The sequence below is a fragment of the Crocodylus porosus genome, unplaced genomic scaffold (assembly GCF_001723895.1).
Source record: "Crocodylus porosus isolate Cpor-Errol unplaced genomic scaffold, CroPor_comp1, whole genome shotgun sequence".
Lineage (NCBI taxonomy): Eukaryota > Metazoa > Chordata > Crocodylia > Crocodylidae > Crocodylus > Crocodylus porosus.
The window spans coordinates 56,135,225-56,156,070 of record NW_017728931.1 but is presented as its reverse complement, the minus strand read 5'-3'; the positions used below and the strand labels follow the sequence as shown (position 1 = coordinate 56,156,070).

Sequence of the window (20,846 nt, the reverse complement as noted above, 5' to 3'; positions counted from 1 at the left end):
TGACCATCAACTGACTGAATTCAATTTCTGGAGAAAGGTAGGTAAATTAACCAGCAGGTCTGAAGTGCTAGACTTCAGAAAGGCTAACTTCAGTGTGCTCAGGAGATTAGTTAGTGAGGCATTAAAGCTCAAGAGCATTGGTGAAATGGGGGTCCAGGAAGGATGGTCATTCTTCAAGGGAGCAATCCTATGGGCACAGAAGACAATCCCATTGCACATAAAAGGGGGCAAAGGGGACAAGAAGCCCTCTTGGCTGAATAGAGAAGTCCAGGCAAACCTAAGGGCAAAGAAAGAGGTATACAGGCTGTGGAAATAGGGGAGTAGTATACCTCCCTAGCTTGCACTTGCAGGGAATCAGTTCGGAAGGCCAAAGCAGGATAGAACAGCCTGGCGACAAAAATTAAGGACAACAAAAAGTCCTTCTTCAGGTATATAGGGAGCAAAAGGAAGGTGCAGGGTAGTATAGGACCCCTACAGGACAAACTAGGGCAGGGGAGGGGGAACAAAGCTGAGCTCTTCAATGAGTTCTTTGCATCTGTATTCCTAGACACAGACTAAGACAAATCTCTCAGCTGGATCATAGACAGACAGACACAGGAGGGACACCAGCCCACTAACTGTTAGTACAGACTGGAAAAGGGGCAATGTGGTCCCTATTTTCAAGAAGGGGAGGAGGGAGGAACCAGGAAACTATAGGCCAGTTAGTCTCACCTCTATCCTTGGGAAAACTCTGGAAAAAAATCATTAAGGATCACATTTGTGGGAGCCCAGCAAGGGAAATAATGCTGAAAGGAAATCAGCATGGATTTTTGCAGGTACATCCTGCCCCCAGCGAACCTTGTTTCTTTTTATGACCCTGTCACAAAATGCTTAGACCCAGGAGTCGAGGTAGACATCATCTACCTGGACTTTAAGAAGGCCTTCAATACAGTATCTCATTTTGTTCTCATAAATAAACTGACAGCCTGTGATGTAGATGATTACATGGTCAGGTGGGTGGTAAATTGGCTTAGGGGTTGCAACCAGAGTGGTGATGGATGGGTTGATATCGACCTGGAAAGATGTGGGTAGTGGAGTCCCACAAGGCTCAGTCCTTGGACCAGTGCTATTCAATATCTTCATCAGTAACAGTGACTTGAATGAGGGCATGGAGAGCACCCAGACCAAGTTCACAGATGATCTCAAATTATGGAACAAAGTTAACACATCAGAGAGTAGGGAACAGATCCAGGTGGATCTGGACATGCTAGAAAAACAGGCAGAATGAAATAGGATGCAGTTCAACAAAGACAAATGCAAAGTGCTGCACCTGGGCAAAAAGAACCACCAACACTCTTACAGGCTGGGGTGGGGGTTGACCTTGTCAGCGGCACAAGCAGCGGCAAGGGACCTTGGAGTCACAGTTGACTCCAATATGAACGTAAGTCGTCAACGTGATGAAGTGATCAACAAGCCTAACCACACTATCATGCATTAGCAGATGCATGACGAACAGGCCCAGGGAGGTGATGCTTCCCCTCTATGCGGCACTGGTCAGGCTGCAGTTGGAGTACTGCATCCCGTTTTGGGCACCACACTTCAAGAGGGACGCGAAGAATCTTGAGAGGGTTCACAGGAGGACCACTCATATGGTCAGAGGCCTGCAGGCCCCACAAGGAGAGACTGAGGGACCTAGATCTCTTCAGCTTTCACAAGAGAAGGCTGAGAGGTGATCTTGTGGCTGCCTATAAATTCATCAGGGGAGGGCAGCAGGGAATAGGAAATGCCCTATTTACTAGGGCACCCCCTGGAGTAAGTAGAAACAATGACCACAAACTGACGGAGAGCTGATTTAGGTTGGACATTAGAAAGAACTTCTTCACAGTAAGGGTTAACAGACTCTGGAATGGGCTTCCAAGGGAGGTCGTGCTCTCCCCCACCTTGGGAGTCTTCAAGAAGAGACTGGACAAGCACCTAGCTGGGATCATCTGACCCCAGCACTCTATCCTGCCCAGGGCAGGAGGCCTGACTTGATGACCTACTGAGGTCCCTTTCAACCCTAACATCTATGAATCCTATGAATCTATAAAACAGGGGCCCTAAATTGAAGTGGTGGGTTTTTAAAAACATTGCTTCAGTTTAGGGCCAATTAACGCCCCCGTGTCATGCACACACCCGACTTACCTGCCTCTCTGGCAGAGGGAAGGGAGGGGAAGCTGTCTATGCGCAGAGAGGTCCCTGGGGTGCAAGGGGGGCTGGTGCTTCCCTCCACACCTCCACAGCAGCGGCGCCCCCTCCCCTGCCAGGCACCTGGCTTGGGTAGTCCCAGGGGGCACCACAGCTGCGGAGGGAAGCATTGGGCCTCCATGCAGCTCAGGCAGGCTCGGGGGGGGGGGGCATGGCGCGGAAATCAGGCTCGCCACTTTTCTTGGGCAGAGCCTGTTTTCCTGAGCTGCTTCCAGGCTGCCTGCAGGGCTTCCTGCAGAGCTGCAAAGCTGAACAGAACCTGGTGCTTTGCTTCGCAGCTGTAGGGACAGCAAATTAAAACTCCTCAGAGGAGTTTTAGTTTGCTGTGCCCCAAGTTGTTTAATGTGCATTACACTGCCAAATTTCCTGCAGTGGCTGGAATTAATGCGCAATATGCCAGTGAGGTGTGCAAACACCAACACCATTAAAACAGTGCAAAAGCATTTAGCTCACTTTAAAGTGTTGCGTACACACGTCCCTCGTTTTGTCTACACACAGCCCTAGGTGCTAATGTGTCATTCCATTCCACCCTGTTTGAGCCCCTGTAAAAACTGTTTATGCTGTTAAGGTGTAGGTCCTTATCTTCTTGATTCTTTTTTGTGACTCAGTCATAAGGATAAGATGATGGTGAGTTAAGAAATGTCCTAATCCCTTTCTTACTATGGTTACTATGTAGCTGTGACTCACCTGTGAGTACTGTGGCATTAGAAGAAAACATTAAGAGTCTAACTTGTCCTTCTCCTACAAGAATAGGCTGAGCCAGTATATGTGCTCATCTTCATGTCCTATTTACCACTATGTCAGGCAATCTTGCAAATAGTTGCAAGATGGGATGAGATGCACCTTCTACCAAAAATCAAGTCATTTATCTTTGAACATAAACAAATCATTTGCACTTAGATAGTAGATTAACTATTTAATTTATAGATTTTTTCTTTTCTTATTAAATGCTTTAAACTTGTTAGATATAAAGGAATACCAGACAAAAAATCTTCGTATGAGGCAAGAAGATCCAAAGAAGCAAATTCTGGAATTCTCTGTTGGACTACATCCTTCACTTCATGTCCTTTAACAGTGTTCCTTCCAATTAATAGCTGAGACGCAACGGTAGCTTCACTGACCTAAAATTAATACTGATTTTATTTAGGATCAGTTCACTGTAATATTTATACATATATTTTAAAATTTGAGGTAAGCCCACTAAGAATGAAAAACTGAAACACTCAATATAGAATAATTTTAACAGAGACGGAAAGGAAAGATGCCATTTTTATCTGACATACAGTGCATATCACAGTTAAATAAATCATTACTGTCAACAACTTAATTACCACACAAGTGATTTCAAATCAGGCACTTTCACCTGGATGCTGCTGATGTCTACCCATATGTCAAATTTTTGTGCACACATCAGACACCGCATTCTATATTTGCACTAAAGCGAAGTAGAAGCAAACTGTCAGCTTTGGACAGTAGAGGTTAAATGCACTGTTTACACTGTGTACATTTTAGCTGTTCCAAAAGATTCTTGGTAGATGTCCCAGGATATTTAAATTCTTGTATCTCCTGTATTGTGTTGTCTTGACAGCTGTTAGAAGTAGAATCTGATAAAATCAAGGACATAAAATTTCCCAAAATATCACACCAACCTGCATGGCTGCTCTTATTGCAATCCAGGCCTGTGCTTTGTACACTTCCGATATATGTGGAATTTTCTCAGTAGAAATGTATTCTTTAGTAAGAGGCTAAAATTTAGGAACAATTTATAATTAGGTTTATAGGTTTGTCATGTTAATGTATATTTAGGCATGGAATCCTCATAGAATTATAACAAAGTTGTAGAAATTATCAACAATTATAAAGTCACAAATAATTTTATAGAAACAACCCAACTAATACTAACCATCTCCTTTTTTATTATAAAATATTTGCCCACAACTCATGATTTTTTTAGATAGTTTTCATGTATATTTTTCTCGGCCACCTTGAAGTTTTAGAAGGCAACTTCTCCGTGTTTTTTCCCCTGTACTTAGTTGTCCTATGCTGCTCTGATAATCTCATGTATGTGGCTACCATGCATTATGCTTGCATCATGCGTCTGTTCCATGCTGTCACTTATATATACACTGAGAAATTACATTCTGGAATACAGACATGTATGCTTAAAATTCAACTGATAATCTCTGGCTTGGTCTCAGAATCACTACTTAATTAGTAAACAGTCTGAAACTAAGATGTGATTTTGAGGTCTTCTGACCTTTATGTTTTCCTGCTGGTTTTAAATCACTCTTATATATAACATTCACACTGCCAAAAATGCCACAAACCAAGTTAGCCAAAATATAATTCTGCTGTTCTACTGTTTATTAGTATTGCTTATTCGTAATTCATATTGCAGTAAGGTACACCGCATGCTAGAATAAACCATGTTTCCTGCTCTGAGGAGGTTACTACTAAAAATATGCATTTACATACCTTTATTTTGGATGTTTTCTTAACTCTTTGTGAATCCTCTTCCTTACTTTTAGCCAGATGAAAATGCAATAGTGCTATCTCCAGGTATGATTTCCTTATCAGCCTGAAAACATGAGAGAGATTGAGTCACAGATTTTAAGATAAGCAGGAACCATTATGACTACTTCATCTAATTTTTAGAGGTGCACCAATATATTGTCCAATATTGGATCGGGACCAATAGAAATAATGTTGTCTATATCAGATATCAGCCAAATGGGGCCAATAATTTGGCCAATAAATGCCTTGCTGTGCGCAGCCGCAGCAGACCCAGCAATGTGGAGAGCTGCCTTCAGCTGGTAAATCAGAAGGGGAGCGGGTAGGGAAGGGCTGGGGGGGTGGGGAATCAACACCCCCCACAGGGAAGGGTCAGGGGCATGCACTGTCCAGTCGGGGGGGGCGGGGAGGGGAGGTACGGGATGGTGGTGTGGCTCGTGGGGTAGGGGCAGCTCCCGCCACTGCTTGCACCCCAGGTGGGCAGGGGGAGATACGTGCCCCCAGATCTGCATGGCATGGTGTAGGCTGGAGTTGTGGGGTGGGGCCAGAGCCAGTGCTGCGTGGGGCATTTCTCAGCGGGGGCTGAGCTCAGAGTGGGCTCTGGCAGCACTGGGAGAACGCTGCAGCCACCCTGAATTTCGCCACAGCTCTGCTCCCAGCCCCATGCTGCCATCCACTGGCTGGCACAGCCTTGGCTTTTCCTGGTGTTTAGGTGGAGGCAGCGTGTTCAGCTGGGGCTGCGCTAGCTGGCAGGTGGCGGTACAGGGGCTGGGAGCAGAGCTGCAGCGCGAAATTTGGGGTGGCTGCAGCCTCCTACCACCGCCACCGGAGCCCACTCCGAGCCCAGCCCCCACCGAGAACAGCCCAGTGCAGCACCGGCTCCAGCTGGCAGCTGCAGCCCGCCCCACGCCTCACAGATCTGGTGGCACACACTCCTCCCCCCATTCCTGGGGTGCAAGCAGCAGCAGGAGCTGGTCCCACCCCACAAGCCATGGTTCTGCCCCCTTCTCCCCCAGCTGGACAGTGCCTGCGCCCTCCTTCTGTCACCAAGAGGGGCATTGATCTGCCCCTCCATGTTCTTCCCACCCCCCTCCCTTTCCACCACACCAGACTTACCACCTGATGGCAGCTGTATCTGATATCAGATTGGTATCAGCTGATATGCCTCTTTAAATATCAGCTATTGGTATTGGCACCCAAAATCTCTATCTGTGCACTCCTACTAATTTTAAACACAACAGAAACACACCCAGTAATTGCTAAATTTCACACAGATTGCCTATCTCCTATCAAACACTGCTTTCTGCTATCTTTTGGCTATGTTCTATGCACCTTAGAACTGTAGGCCAAAACTTTATATCTGAAGAGATTCTCTGACCCTGCTAATTCCTATAGATCTACCAAAATAATTTATCCAGGCCTCCTACCTGGCTCAAAGGAGCTTTCACAAACTCTTCTGATCTGAGTCACATAAAGCTCATACAGTCTACCTGGAATGTGAGTTCAGTGAAGCTAAATGAGAGAGGCAGATACAGTACCAGACAATACTATGAAAGCTAAAGGGAAGGCGTGTTAAATAGCAAGTTTGTGAGCTCTAGGTCCAGCTTCTTAATTGACAGCTGTCAATATTTCTGTGCATTTCACAAACTTACTTTGGAACCAAGCTTTAATGCTTTGAGAAATGACAAAGCTGAGAGCGTGCACAAGGTCACTTTAGGCAGAGCTGGTAACTGAACTCAGGTCTTCATTATACCAGAACTAATGATCATACATTTTCCAACAGTCTTTCAGAAAGAAATGGTCATTTATAGCCCACAATGGTATAATGTAGTTCTGTATCATTTATTGCCAAACCACATACAGACGTTTTTAACTCTGATATGGCTTCCATGTCCTAAAGTCTGGTTCTTGTGCTTAAGCAACAGAAGTTATTATTTTCCTTCCAGAAGACCCTAGTTTGGCCCTCACTGCAAGGGTCAGTCCTAAACTAAGCTCCAAAATAGGTTCTTCTCCTCCACCAGCCATTTCAGAAGTATCTTGAGAACCCCACAATTCTTGTCCTGTTCTCCCTGCATCATCTTCTGGTAATATTGCTTGACCCCTAGCATTTACTATTGGAACAAGTTTTTCTGTCTGTTGTTCCTGCTCAGCAGGTAGCTATATTGCCAGTGGCTGTGTTGCTACAAGCCACAGACAGAAGTGACAATTTTTACTGGATCTGGCCCCTGAAAGCACTTTACTGCCATGACCTAACACAAGTACATGGCTGCAGAGTGCTTTAAAAGGGCCCAATCCCATGACACATAAAAAGGCACTCCAAAGCACAGTGCTGTCATTAACTTGTGTGTGCTGGGAGCAGGGCAAGCTGACATAGCCCAGTCCTGCTCCCAGTGCAGTTTTCATAAGGGGGGGGGGGAAGGGAGCAGAGACAGTTCATTATGGTGGCTACCCAGCTAGGGCAAGGTGGAACGATTGGAGTTGCCCAGCCAACCCAAGGTGGAGAGCTCCAATCCATCCACCCTCCCACTCCAGCACAGACTGGGGAAACCCCACACCTCCCTCCCCTGCCTTCTTCCCCTTCCATCCTAAGACAGCACTAGGGATCAGGGATAGGGGGCAGAGTTGGGGAAGAGGCTGCAGTGATGTAGCCTCTCTCCCTGGATCAGCTCCAAATTGGAGCTCAATCTAACATCTGCTGCGTTGGGACGATTGGTCTAACTCATGGCACTTTCTGTGCCTACAGATCAGCTGTTGCTGGTTTTCTGCCATTTGAAAAAGCACAACGAAAAAGCTAGCAGAGTTTGTTCCTGGAGCTGATGCACAAAGGTATGTTTTCTTTCCTTTTCGGCTATTTCTCAATAAGAGGATGATGTCTGCTAGGGAGGGGGGATTTTTGGTGAGTTTTAAGATGACTGAAGAGTACAATCCGTGCTCTGCACATTTTTCAACAGATATGACATGTGGTGCCTTGGGAGGAAGCACAGCTGTTGGCCGAGATGTTGTGTGCTTTCTTTCCTCCTCTGTCATTTCTCAGCTTCCTGAGCAAGATGGTTCACTTTGAAGTGGACTGCAGCTTCATGTATGGTGCAGCACCATTTAGACCTGTTGCCAGCCAGCACTTCCCAGTTTGTAAGGTTGATACCACCCTTCTTAAGGTATGCTTTCACGGTGTCCTTGTAGCACTTCCTCTGTCCTCCATGGGTCCTCTTACTATGACTGAGTTGAGAGAAGAGGACTTGCTTCATGAGGTGCGTCAGCCATCTCCACACAGTGGCCTGCCCAGCGGAGTTAATGTTTCATGATCTTTGCTTCAATGCTGGTTATGTTGGCTACAGAGAAGATACTGACACTGGCACAGTGGTCTTCTTATCTAACATGAAGGATCTTCCTGAGGCATCACTGATGGAACCATTCCATGCACTTAAGATGGCTCTGGTATGTCACCAACATCTCACACCCATAGAGGAGCGTGGGGATAACCACTGCATTGTAGACCAGGATCTTAGTTTTCATCTGCAGATTTCAGTTGGCAAATCAACTTACCAAAGGATACATGACAGTGAATCCTATGTTTGATTTCTACATCAAGACTGGGAGAGGTGGCTGCCAAGGTATGGGAAATGCTCAACTTTTTCCAGAGGTTCTCCAGCAATGGCAGTTTGTGAGGGGAGAAGGACAGCTTGTGCTGGCAGAGCACCTTGGTCTTCCCAATATTAAGGGAGAGTCCAGGCTATGATAGGCGCCTGAAAAAAAGGTTAAGCGTGGACTGCAGATAGATCTGTGTGTGCGAGGATAATATAGTCCTCAGCATACTGAAGGTCAGTGATACCAGTCCTGGTAACTTTTGTTTTGCTGTGAAGGCACTGCAAAGCTAACTGTCCATTCAATACTCAACCGCAATTCCAGGAGGAAAGCAGTCATGGATGAGAATCAAAATCACAGCAAGATAGATGGAGAAAAGGGTTGGGGCAATGACGCAGCTCTGCTTGACACCAGTACAGATGGTAAACGGGTCCGTCTCTGATTCACTGCAAAGGACTGTGGTGGTCATCCCACCACAGAGTAGCTTGAGGATGCTGATGAACTTCAGTGGACAACCAAACCTAGCCAGCACCTTCCATAAGGTTTCATGACTGATGGAGTCAAAGGCCTTGGTTAGGTCAATGAATGCCATAAACAGCTCCTGGTGTTGCCCTCTACACTTCTCCTGGATCTATCATGCAACAAAAATCATATCAGTGGTACCCCGTGATGGTCTAAAGCCACTCTGGGATTCTGGAAGGACATCTTCGGCAAGAGGGAGGAGGCGATCCAGAAAGACATGAGTAAGAATGTTCTCAGCAATGGAGAGGAAGGCAATGCCTTGGTAGTTTCCACACACTGACTTGTCCCCTTTCTTGAAGATGGTCACCATGTTGGCATTCTTTAAGTCAGGTGGAGCTTCCTCAGTAACCCATATTTTGATAAGTTGGTGAAGTTTTTGCACTAGTGCTATTCCACCAGCTTTGGAGATCTCTGAGGGAATGTCATCTGGTCCTGGCACTTCATTGTTCTTGGTCTGAGTGATGGCACACCAGATTTCCTTAAAGGATGGGGAAGATCAGCAAGAGATTCTATTACTGGGTGTTGAGGGGTGGACTTGATGGTGACATTTGAGACCTGAGATTCACATTTGAGTAGAATATTGAAGTGCTCCTTACAGCATTGTTTGATGGATACAATATCTGTGAGAAGGGTGGAGTCATCCTGGTATCACAAGGGGGTTGGGACACTGGAACATGGCCTGTGGATGACTTTTATTGCTTGAAAAAAGCTTCTCATGTCATGTTGATTGGTGAAACTCTGGACTTCTATGGCCTTCACTTGCCACCACTGGTTCTTGATATCCTGTAGCCCTCCTCTGAACAATGGCTCCTCTGAACAGTGATAAGCCTCTTGTTTTTGCTCGTTGGAGAGTGCATTTTGCCAACAGCAGAGTGTGGTTCTCTTCTGATGGATAAGTGCTATCCAACTGAGTTTATCACGTGCCTTGCGAATAACATTCTTACATTATTCCCAATGTGTGCAGATGTCCTTGATGTTGTCAGGTAAGTCAGAGAGCTTCTCAGTCAGGCATTGCTGAAGAGACTGAAGTCTACCTTGGTCTTGGAGTGCCTTGATGCTAAATCTCTTCCACATTCCTTTCAGTTGGTTACAGTGTTGTTATGCAAGCTGCATGTCCATGATTGATCTGACTAAATGGTGGTCTGTCCAACAGTCATCTGCACCTCTCAGGACTCAGGTGATATGAGCACTGGTACAATCATGGGATCTGACAATAATATAGTCAAGAATGTGCCAGTGATTGGAGCGTTAGTCTTTCCAAGTGGTCTTATATATATCTGTCACTGTCTGAAGATAGTATTTTCTGATGACCAAGTCGTGCTCTGCACATTTGCTGAGGAGGAGGATACCATTGGAATGGACTTTCCCCACCCCCTCTTTCCCACTCATGCCACTCCAAAGTTCAAAAAGTTGCCCAACTCTTGCCATGAAGTCATCCATGGGGATGAGTTTGTCTTCCTTGACAGAGGCAGTCAGGACTTCGTCAAGAGTGCAGCAGAACTGTTCCTTGTTGGCTTCTATATCAAGTAGAACTCTGGTGGGACCCTACCCACGACTGGGTGGTGAGCATTCGGGGATACACCATATATAGAAGTGACAGGACAGAGAAGAAAGGTGAGGGGGTTACGATCTATGTCAAAGAGCACCTCACATCAAGGATTAGCTTTGGATTAGAGAAGTGTTGGGCAGAAACACTGTGGGTCAAACTACAAGGGGGGTGGCAAAAGGGACCTTACAGTGGGTGTCTACTACAGACCACCCAACCAGGGGGAAGAGCTAAACCAGAACTTCTCTGGTCAGCTTATGGAGGTGGTTAGGTCAAGAGATGTTATTGTCATGGGTGACCTAAACTACCCAGACATTTGCTAGGAGGAGCAGACAGCCAGGTCTGACTGCTTGCGTAGCTTCCTGGCTGTATTACAGGACCTTCACCTTATCCAGGAGGTGCACAGCCCCACTGGGGGCAATGCCTTGCTGGACCTGGTCCTGGCCACTGGGGATGACCTGGTGAGGGGACTGCAGGTCTCTGACCACCTGGGCAATAGTGATCATCACCTGTTGGAATTCACTAACCATTGCAGGGTGTCAAAGGCTTACACCAAGGCTAAAGCCCTTGACTTCAGAAGGGCCAACTTCAATAAGCTTCAGAGATTAGTGGGGGAGGCAGTAAGGGCCCAGAAGGTAGAAGACATGGGAGTCCATGAGGGATGGTCGTACCTTAAGGGGCCGATCCTCCAGGCCCAAAGGGTAACAGTCCCTGAGAGAAGCAAGGGGGGGTAAGAGTGCCTCAGAAATCCTCTTAGCTCAGCAAGGGTATTCAGGAATGCCTAAGAACTAAAAGGGTGGCATACAACCACTGGAAGGAAGGAGCTATCACCAAGGAGGAGTACTCCTCCTCTGCCTGGGAGTGTAGGAGAGCTATTAGGAAGGCCAACGCAGAAATGGAACTCAGGCTAGCATCCAGGATTAAGGACAACAAAAAGTCCTTTTTCGAGTACATTGGGAGCAAGAGGGCACCAGGCAATGTAGGGTCCCTGCAAGACTCAAATGGTAATCTTGTGGCTACACCAGACAAGAAAGCTGATATTTTTAACAGTTTCTTTGCCTCTGTTTTCTTGAACAGGGCCCAGGACATCCCTCCTACTAGAGGTAGGGACAATCTCAGGGATAGCTGTCAGGCCTCCGGTCAGCACAGATGTAGTTAGGGAACTTCTGGAAGGGATGGAGATTTTTAAATCTGCAGGTTCAGATGCCCTCCATCCAAGGGTGTTGAGGGAGCTGGCAGGGGTCATCGCAGAGCCCTTGGCCCAACTATATGAGCATTCATGGTCATTAGGCCAGTTGCCAGGGGATTGGAAACTAGCTAATGTGGTCCCAATTTTTAAAAAAAGGGAGGAAAGAGTACCCAAGTAACCATAGGCCCATAAGCCTCACCTCGGTGCTCAGGAAGATCTGGGAGAGAATCATCAAGGAGCCTATCTGTGGGGGACCAGCAGGGAAGATCATGCTTAGGGGTAATCAGCATGGGTTCATCAAAGGCAGGTCCTGCCTGACCAACCTGGTTGCCCTTTATGACCAAGTAACTAAATCCTTGGATGGTGTTGCTGTGGACATAGTCTTTCTGGACTTTAAGAAGGCCTTTGATACTGTCTCTCACCCCATTCTCATCCATAAATTAGGCGACTGTGGCATTGATGCCTACACAGTTGGATGGGTAAAAAATTGGCTGATGGGGCGCACCCAGAGAGTAGTGGTGGATGGGTCGTACTCAACCTGGCGAGATGTGGGCAGTGGGGTCCCCCAGGGCTCGGTCCTTGGGCCTGCACTGTTTAACATCTTCATCAGCAACTTGGATGAGGGGGTTGAAAGCACGTTGTCCAAGTTTGCTGATGATAATAAGATGTGGGGCGAGGTGGACACACTTGAAGGGAGAGAGAAGCTGCAAACAGATTTAGACAGACTACAAAAGTGGGCAGATGAGAACAGGATGGGGTTCAACATAGACAAATGCAGGGTGCTGCAGCTTGGGAGAAGGAATCCACAGCATACATACAGGCTGGGGAGTTCCCCTTTTGAAAGCACAGGAGCAGAACAGACTCCAAGATGACTCAAAGATAAACATAAGCCGCCAATGCCAGACTGCAGCCAGCAAGGCCAGCCATACCTTGTCATGTATCCAAAGATGCATCTTAAGCCAGTCTGGAGAGGTGATACTCCCCCTCTATGCCACTTTGGTCAGGCTGCAATTGGAGTACTGCATCCAGTACTGGGCACCGCACTTTAGAAAGGATGTGGCCAGCCTGGAGAGGGTTCAGAGGAGGGCCACCCGCTTGGTGAGAGGGCAGTAGGACAGGCCCTATGAGGAGAGACTGAGGGACCTGAACCTTTTCAGCCTCGGCAAGAGGAGGCTGAGGGGGGATCTGGTGGCTGCCTACAAACTCATCAGAGGAGATCATCGGCAAATAGGAAGAGCCCTGTACTGATGGAGCCCAGCACCACCTGGGGTGATGAGGAACAATGGTAATAAGCTGAGGGAGAACAGGTTTAGGTTAGAGATCAGAAGGCAATATGTTAGTTAGGGTGGCCAGAATCTGGAACCAACTTCCTAGGGAAGTGGTCCTCGCCCCTACATTGGGCAAATTCAAAAAGAGGTTAGATGATTACCTGTCTGGGGTCTTGTGAACCCAGCATTCATTCCTGCCTGTGGCAGGGGGTCAGGCTAGATGATCTGATCAGGTCCCTCCTGACCCTAGCTACTATGAAACTGTAAGTGCGGGGGTGTAAGCATTGGTGACTGTAGCATACTGGTTGTTACAGGGCCTGAGGAAGAGAGTCATAAGGTATTTGTTAATGCCCACGGAGTTCTGAAAGCTGACCAGCAGTCTTGTTCTTGATGGCAAAGCCAACCCCATGAATGCAATTCTCTTCAAGTGAATTCTTCTCCTTTCCTTCCACCTCCTTCTTTCTTTCAGCTGGCCTTCACCTGCCTAGTGAGTCTCACTTCAGGCGGCAATACTGATGTCAAGTTCTTTAGCTACTATAGCCGTTTTTCTTTCAGGACACTCACTTTCCATAAGAGTAAGGACATTCCATGTGGCAAATTTCAATACTTTATTTTGTTGGTTTCTGCCGCAGGTAGCATGATCCCACTGGATGCGGCAATCCAGCCAGGGGAGGGTTGAGACAGTCTATGTTTAGGGCACCTTTTCTGGCCTCTTCCTGATTCAGGATGAGCAGAGAGGATCCTAAAGAGGACTGCACAGTTATGGCCACAGCTGCCAAACTGTACTTCTGTCACAGTTAGAGCAAAACGACATCGCACAACCATTGCCAACATGCAAGTTTGTGACTAGGGACTCCCAGAGATCACTGATCCTGTCCCCACCACCACTCATCCGTTGGTGCAGGACTTGGTTTCTGGGAGATGTTAACATCCTTGGCAGAGGCCTGCGCATGACATCTTTTAATGTGGGGAAGCTAGTGCACAAACTTGACAGGAAGAAGCCCTGAATCAAGTGGCAAGGATGTCCTAGACAACTGGAGACCTCCATCCCACTGCAGCCATCATCTGCCTTCACAGCTGCAGAGAACCATCAGGCCCTCAAGTACACCTATTCCACCTTTGGAGTCTTCAGGAGTTAGTCTGGAACCTCACTTCAAACCTGTTCATCAGTGGAGACCCTACCAGGAATACAAGACTCAAGACGACATAGCTGTGACGGTCACTGGAACACAAGCCTCTCCACCATGACAGGGTTACAGCCCAAGGAAAGGACAAAGGTATGTAGTTCTGCACTGGATAATTCATTCTATACAAAAATGTACATTAAAGCCCTTAAAACATTTGTTTTCATACATTAAACTGTATCAGTATTTTTTTAATATTGAAATAGAAGAAAAATCTCCAAAATGTGGAGAAGTCTTTCCTTTGCATATAAAAAAAGCAGAAAATCATGAACTCATATACAGTTACTTACTCAAAGTTTTGATCATTTTGCAGGCTCACTTTTATGGCATGCAACAGGGTCTTAGCAGCCAGTGGTGACTTATTGCTACCTGCTTCAATAATCTGGCGTTCTACCCTGCCTAAAAAAAAGAAGATACATAGATAAAGCATTTTTTGCATGAAGTTATTACTTTCTCTGCATGACAACTTGTATTTTCCTACAGGAAAGTAAATTAATGTGAAGCCTTTGTCTTGTTGAGAGAAAATAACGAGCAGATAGTCAATTCATTGAGGGAATAGTCCCGTTCCAATGCACTTTTACAACAAATTGTTTCTTAAGGCCTTCTTAAGACATAACAATATGTTGGAAATGTAGTCATGTTATGCAACCAGGATTCTGCCTACCTTTCTGGAAAAAAACCTCAGCTTCCAGATCTAATTCTCTTGTTACAGATGTTGTACAAAGCTCCACCGCTGCTTCTAAATGCCTGAGAGCAGGTAACCATTGTAACGGATCTTCTCTTTTAGATGTGCAAGCTACTTCTTGAACTAACACATGTCCTAGAAAGAAAAATTTTAGGTAGTACAATGTTTTACCAAAAAATCAAGAACATGTTTTTAAAAGGGAATTAATCCTTGCAATAAGAATTGTTATATAATATTGAATCCCAAAAATCTAAATGGCTCATGGATACAAATATGTTTAGGGTTGTATAAAGAGCTGAGAAATCTTGGAGGCCTTTCAACACAATATAATGTTAACAGGAGCAAATCTAGAGGTCAGTCCAGTGGCTTAGCTGTACCCTCCCTTTGGTTCTGGAGCCAAAGTTTAAAACAAACAGTCTCGTATTGACAATAGTTTTTCTATTCAGACAGCAGTGACAGAAACAATTGACTTCATTGCTCACTATATTCTATCCGATTCCTTCTAAATTATTCATTCCACAGGTGTTAACAAACCTCTCTCCTTTTTAATGGTCTTAATATTGCCCTAATAAAGCTAGTCTCTCTTCTGCAATTCTGCTATCTGAGCTGCTCCTGATAGAGTAGCTGCTATTTCACAGCCCTGCAGACTGTTTTTAAAAGCATTAACTCAGGTGTGGAAATATTAACTCAGGTGAACATAAGGTCAGGTGTGGAAATAACTTCCAGTGAAGCAATGGATGCACTGTCGAGATGCTCAAGAAGACTTGATTTTATTTTATAAATTTGAAAAAGGTATACATTTAATTTTAATTACTACAGGACTAAAGAAATAACATCTTTTGATTATTTTGGCTAGTTTCTTGTTTTCCAATATGTAATATCTTATATAGCACTAGAATGCATATTCCATTCCCGTAAAGTTATATTTGTTTTTTGCTTCAAACTTAAACTGAAAAAATATAGCCCTAAGCCCCTACCATATTAGTAGAGTTTCTGGTTTCTTTTTACCTGGATAAAAATGTGTTGTACTATATGCAATGATGCACCACACCATCTGCCCCCTGTTTTCAAAATCATAGATGGGCCAATGAATGTTAACTAGATTTGCACAAGCCATCCTGAGTGGCTTAGTTTAATTGGGCAACATGAATGAGGCATAACCTATTCTCTAGTTCTATATAAAGGCCAATCTTCCAAGAACCTCCAAACCAAAATTTCCCTTCAGATTTGAAGACTTCTTTGATATTTCCCCATGATTTACTCAGCACTCTACAAGGCTTACCTGGTTTCCTGCTCATAATATTGATTCAGAAGGAAAAAACTGATCAAATTAAATCATTTTTGCTACACAATTTAAATGGTGTGAGCTGTGAAAGATTTTGGTGGGTAAGTCATTAGATGTCGGGTTATTAACATCTACATAAGATGCTATGGCATCGTAATATCTGTTGGCAAAAACTGTGATGCTGCCACTATGATACCGTAGCAATTCACTCCCTTGTTATAACACGTTGCTATGGCAATGTAGAGTCCAAAAATAACCATGTGCGGCCAGCACAGTGCAGTACAGGCTGTTACTGTGATGTCTTTTAGTACTTCCAAAAGGAAACACTAAATGACGGTGCAGGAACAAAGGCCCAGTATGGCCACATGTAAACACACCCAGTTTTGCTTCTTCTAAATATCCAGAAGAATCTTTGGGATGCAATTTTTATGAAGAAAAAGAAAGCTAGAGATTCTTGGATTATATCAGCTTCATTTCACATTGTCAACACAATAATATACATTTAGCCTTAAAAACAATGTCTAGTATCACATACAGGCAGTTAAACCACCAAATACCTCTTGAATCAACAAGACCACATTTTTTCTCTCTCAAAGTGCAGAAACAGTATAATTTCTTAGACATCATACCACTGTGAGAAAAAGAAAAGAGACTTTCTACAAACTGTATACAGGTTTCCCTTGCTTTATGTGGGTTCTATATGTGCGAATTCGCTTTTATGCAATGACCCTTATTATACCAAAAATCTGTTATGTGTGAGGTAAAAATTCACTCTTATGTGATTGGTGTGGTGGAAGTCTGCAGTCAGTTGCTTTGTGTAGTGCACTGTGGGAGTGATGTGCACCAAAATATAGTCTCCTGTGTGGATCTGTGCTCCTCGGTCGTTGTCTGCGACACCTGTAGTATGCCCATTATGGTAACATTCACTACCACCCTATGCTTCCATGTACTATCTGCTGTTGGTGAGTACCAAAATTGTCTTCTAAAAGTTGTAGAAATGGGTCTAGGGGTCAGTACAGTCAAGGTCTTGGAACATATCCCTATCTGTTACATTGTAAAGTGGGTTCCCTTTATGTGAATTCAAGTTTTCCAGGAACGCACGTACAGCACTGTTTTCCAGGAACACATGTACAGCATAAAGCAAGGGAAACCTGTACTGATATTTCTAGTTTATTACGATTCAGACACAATACTATAAGAAGATTAATAGGAAGGATAGAGAAATAACTTTGTTTAAAAGTAACTATGAGTATCTTGACTTTTAAACATGTGGGTGTTTTTGTGTAACAAAAATGGTCTAATCATATCATTTCAACTTAATTTGAACTTTAAACAGATATTAACATTTTCTGTCTGAGAATACCAAGCATATTTCCAAATAATTTACAAACTATAAGCTACACTGCCTAAAAGGGAAATTTTTGAGAAAATTATTCAGGAGCATATCTGCAAGGGGCCAGCAGGGGACTTTATGCTTAGGGGCAATCAACATGGGTTCGTTAGAGGCCGGTCCTGTCAGACCAACCTGGTGGCCATCTATGACAAGGTCACAAAAGCCTTGGACGTAGGTGGACGTAGTCTTTCTGGTCTTTAGGAAGGCCTTCTACACTGTCTCTCACCCTATTCTCATTAAAAAATTAGATGTCTGTGGTGTCGACGCCTACACAGTCAGATGGGTTGCAAATTTGCTGGAGGACTGCACCCAGAGGGTGGTGGTGGATGGGTCATTTTCAACCTGGAGAGATGTGGGCAGTGGGGTTCCCCATGGCTTGGTCCTCGGGCCTGCACTGTTCAATATCTTCATCAGTGATTTCACAGATGACACTAAGATGTGGGGAGAAGTGAGCACACTAGAAGAGAGGGACAGGCTACAACTAGATCAACAGGTTACAGATGTGGGCAGATAAGAATAGGACAGGTTTCAGTACAGACAAGTGCAAGGTGTTGCACCTGGGGAGGAAGAACCAGCAGCATACCTACAGGCTGGGGAAGTCCCTTTTTGTCAGCACAGAGGCAGAGAAGGATCTTGGAATTACTACTGATTCCAAGATGAACATGGGCCACCAATATGGGGACATGGTCAGGAAGGCTAACCATACCTTGTCTTGCATCCACAGATGCATCGCGAGCAGATTCAAGGAGGTGATCCTCCCCCTCTATGCAACATTGGTCAGGCTGCAGTTGGAGTACTGCGTCCAGTTTTGGGCACCGCACTTCAGGAGGGATGTGGACAGCATCGAGAGGGTCCAGAGGAGGGCCACTCACATGATCAGGGGGCAGCAGGGCAGGCCCTATGAGGAGAGGCTATGGGACCCGAACCTGTTCAGCCTCCACAAAAGAAGGCTGAGAGGGGATCTGGCAGCCACCTATAAACTTGCCAAGGGGGACCAACAGGCAATGGGAGAGTCCCTGCTCCCCCAAGCACTACTCAGAGTAACAAGGAACAACAGCCGTAAGTTGACTGAGAGTAGTTTCAGGCTAGATATCAGGAGGTACTACTTCTCTGTCAGGGTGGCTAGGAGCTGGAACCAACTTCCAAGGGAAGTGATGCTCACCCCTACCCTGGGGATCTTCAAAAGGAGGCTAGATAGCCACGTAGCTGGGGTCATTTGACCCCAGCATCCTTTCCTACGCATGGCAGGGGGTCGGACTAGATGACCTACTTAGGTCCCTTCCAACCCTACCAACTATGAAACCAACTATGAAAGGAGAACAACTTATTTTTTCATTAATAGCTCATACACCGCATTGGACATGGACATTATAACTTATATGACTGAGAGGGAGAACAACCTGATCAATATTATTCCCTGCTCTTTGATATATTTGTTTAGTTATAGTATTTGTTCTCGGAGATTACTCCTCAGAGGGTTTTACATCCTAGAGACTGGGAATAAATAGTCAATTCTCATAAAATCAGTACTATGCATGTCACTCACCAGGGTATTGTCAACTTCTACTTGGAAAGAATGTAACATTAATTTAAAAATTACACATTACACTAGGTAATGCTATACACAATACTCAGCAAAGAAAAATAAATGGATATGTGGGAGCAAATTATATGGAATACAATAACATGAACTGTATAAAAATATAAAGGTTCATGTAACAAATTAATGTGTTTAAATTGTTATAAACATGGTACCCTGCTTGGGTAGTTGGTTTTTTTGTTCGTTTGGTTTTTTTGCTGTCTGCAATATCTGTATCCATTGACGATTTCAGAAGGAAGTATTTCCCTTACACTTTTACCACCTCCTAATGAAAAAAACTGATACAATTCACATACTTCCAGCATTATTTCTATTAGTTGGAAATGATTTTTTTCAAATATTCACCAGAAATGTTACTGAAACAATGCACTTGATTTTTCTTACCAATTCTCATTTTGACTTTTGCGAGTAAGTTGATATGTGGCAAGAACAAATTTTTCAGAGGTAGGACTGGACTTGTCAATATAGTATCCTCATGTGGCTGTTCCACTGATTCTCCAAGGGTGAACATCTATTAAAAGCATGTTTTATAAATCAAATTATTCACCAATAAAGCTAACCACACATATCCATTTTATGCATACCCCAAAAGTCCCCATTCTGTACATTGTGAGGCCAAGCCCTTACACGCCCTAGGAGCACCACTGACTTCTTCAGTGCTCTTTCATAAGAAACACTGAAAGGCTTAATACTCCTGAACTGATGGCTTAATTTTGACTGTTCTCTCCATAGATAAACAGGGACTTTTATGTCAGGTACTCAATGGCTGAGGGAAAAGCTGAAGAGCTCCTAATCATGCCTGGAAACCTCAGGCTGTGAAACCGGACAATGGCTATGGAGGCAAACTCCCACAAATGAGGAAGTCATCAAGAGACATAACCCATTTGCTGCTTTGGTTCTGGAGATGGATCACCAAAGCTTTTAAGTGATTTTAAAAAAGCTCTTAAAGCCAGTGAGAGACGAAAGAGGAAGGCACAAAACTGCCATAAAGAAAGACAAAGTAAAGGGAACATACAGTTAACTGTAGGTCTACTGAGGTATAACAAGTAGGAAAGCTAGAAGGAAGAAGTGATTCATGTCATTTTTGACGACCTTGGGGACACAAAAAATTTAAAAGTTTCAGATTCTGCATGCCTCCAAAGAAGGAAGGAATTTCATCTGCAAATGCTTCATTTTCAATCCTATCCCAGAAAATGGCAGAAAACACTAAAAGACATGTCTGCTTCCAGATAACAAAGAAAACAAATAGTATACTGTAAAACTTCTGTGCCAAGTTTTATGTCTTTAGATGATTTTGACTGTATTTATGTTGAAGTTCTTATGTTGGACCGTTATCTTTACAAAGTATGATCTTGTGAATACCTATAGCTACTAAGTACTGCTATTTCATACAGAGTTCCTGATTTAAGCAATCTCAAATTATGAACCCAAACTGACATTTTCAAACCTGTCTACTTTAAGTTGGGCACCTAAATTTATCATTAGGTACCTAATGAGATGGCTTAGAAGCGTTTAGGACTAACATTTTGACTTCCATGCCCACCATGCAAGTTCAGTACTCTGAATATCAAATCAAATACTTCAGTCCAAGCACTTAGTCACTTCAGAATGCAAATGGGTACCAGAAAAAGCAGACTATTTCAGTCAATATCTTATCTTTGAGGACTCTGTTGGGCTAGGTACAGACATTCAAAAAGTCTAAGCGTGAATTGATTCAATCTTTGCACGTTAGTCTAACCTTCAAAGCTTGAACCAATTTAGAGATGGATAGACAAGTCCCTTTCCATTCAAGAAATCCAGTTCATGCACCTGTTGATGATGCTGAACTTTTCAATCTCCCTCTCCCTGTCTGCAA

The 20,846-nt window shown here is 44.4% G+C and overlaps 1 protein-coding gene across 7 annotated transcripts in view; it reads right to left on the bottom strand.

Moving 5' to 3' along the window:
* CFAP54 (cilia and flagella associated protein 54) overlaps positions 1-20,846 on the bottom strand; it is a 221,250-nt gene that overhangs the window by 32,058 nt on the left and 168,346 nt on the right. For all 7 annotated transcript variants that reach the window (XM_019545081.1, XM_019545083.1, XM_019545088.1 and 4 more), the window contains 6 exons: positions 19,376-19,502; positions 14,693-14,848; positions 14,319-14,427; positions 4,702-4,804; positions 3,876-3,971; positions 3,206-3,347 (listed from right to left, as the gene is read on the bottom strand). In XM_019545081.1, coding sequence (XP_019400626.1) covers positions 3,206-3,347; positions 3,876-3,971; positions 4,702-4,804; positions 14,319-14,427; positions 14,693-14,848; positions 19,376-19,502 — 733 coding nt within the window. The remainder of the gene's footprint in view (positions 1-3,205; positions 3,348-3,875; positions 3,972-4,701; positions 4,805-14,318; positions 14,428-14,692; positions 14,849-19,375; positions 19,503-20,846) is intronic.